Source organism: Sinocyclocheilus grahami, unplaced genomic scaffold (assembly GCF_001515645.1).
Source record: "Sinocyclocheilus grahami isolate Dianchi unplaced genomic scaffold, SAMN03320097.WGS_v1.1 scaffold687.1, whole genome shotgun sequence".
NCBI classification, from domain to species: Eukaryota; Metazoa; Chordata; class Actinopteri; order Cypriniformes; family Cyprinidae; genus Sinocyclocheilus; species Sinocyclocheilus grahami.
Window position 1 is genome coordinate 66,012 of NW_015505866.1, and position 1,217 is coordinate 67,228.

Below are 1,217 nucleotides of genomic sequence, written 5' to 3' on the forward strand. Positions count from 1 at the left end.
AAAAAAAAAAAAAATGAGATTTGCAAATAAAAACACTCCCAAAGCGATATTGGAAATTTGCAGTCGAGAGTTCACAAAAATGTAAGTTCAGAAAATGTTGAATAAAACTGACACTAAAACACTAGTAAATGTGTTATTTGTGTGACTGGAATTTCGGCTTTCCATCACTAGTCGAACAATTATTCGCTACGATTATTGATCAGATATAAAAATAATACATTGTTTTTTTAAGCAATATTGCGAAATGGGTATCAGAGGAAGAGCCACGCCCACTTTGCAACATGTATAAGAGGCAGTAAACTATAACGGGCAACTCTTAGATAACTGAACGATGGCCAACAATAGTGTCAATATATTGGACAAGCAAACAGACGACAACATCTGTGCCACGGAAAATGACGACAATCAACCGGTATGACATTTGATAAAGAATTCTTTGTAAACCGCAGGTTTTGATGATGTAAATTACAGCTCTTCAGCGTCGAGGAAACTTAAAGATGTTGCTAATTTAAAACAGTAAGCATTTGAGAATAGACTAATGCTTTATTTCTCGTATTAACGTTGAAATATAGCATAATTCACAAAATCGTTGACATGAGAAGTTGATGCTTACATGTTGATCTGATGCAGAAAACTCCTGGCATCCCTTTATCCAGAAAACTCTGCTATGCAGTTGGAGGAATGCCTTATCAAATGACAGCAACCGCCAAGGGCTTTTTCATGCAGATCTTTTTACTGGATGTTGTGAAGGTAAGTATGAAAGGATAGAAGTTGTGATCTTTAGAAGCTGTCATTGGTGACCATATAGATCAGAACCTCTAACATACTCTACAAATTCAGTTTCACACCAGCCTTTTACACATGGTATCACATTAAATATATATCTTATGCATAACGTATAATCAAAGAGGCTGTGTTACATACATTGACCTTAAATTTTGAAGAAAGTATATACGCATTAGGGAAAAACATTTGGTTTTTAACACTACCACACCCATTCATTTTGATAGTGATCCAGGAAATCACCCTACACAACAGTAATATCAGTGTTATTGGCACTCAAATGCACAGATGACTTATTTCTATTTTGCTGGCTTTTTAACTGTGTAAATGTGTCACATGACATTCTGTGATCACTTTTGAACTTAATATAATGCAATCTGCCGTATCACTTAACATAGCTTCAATTTCCATTAGAATATTAGCAGAAATGTGAT

General features: G+C 34.8%; 1 protein-coding gene across 1 annotated transcript in view; it reads left to right on the plus strand.

Moving 5' to 3' along the window:
• Positions 1 to 331: 331 nt before the first annotated feature.
• Positions 332 to 1,217, plus strand: part of LOC107559462 (sodium-dependent lysophosphatidylcholine symporter 1-like) — an 8,414-nt gene continuing 7,528 nt past the window's right edge. The window contains exons 1-2 of the mRNA XM_016243295.1: positions 332 to 412; positions 631 to 750. Coding sequence (XP_016098781.1) covers positions 332 to 412; positions 631 to 750 — 201 coding nt within the window. The remainder of the gene's footprint in view (positions 413 to 630; positions 751 to 1,217) is intronic.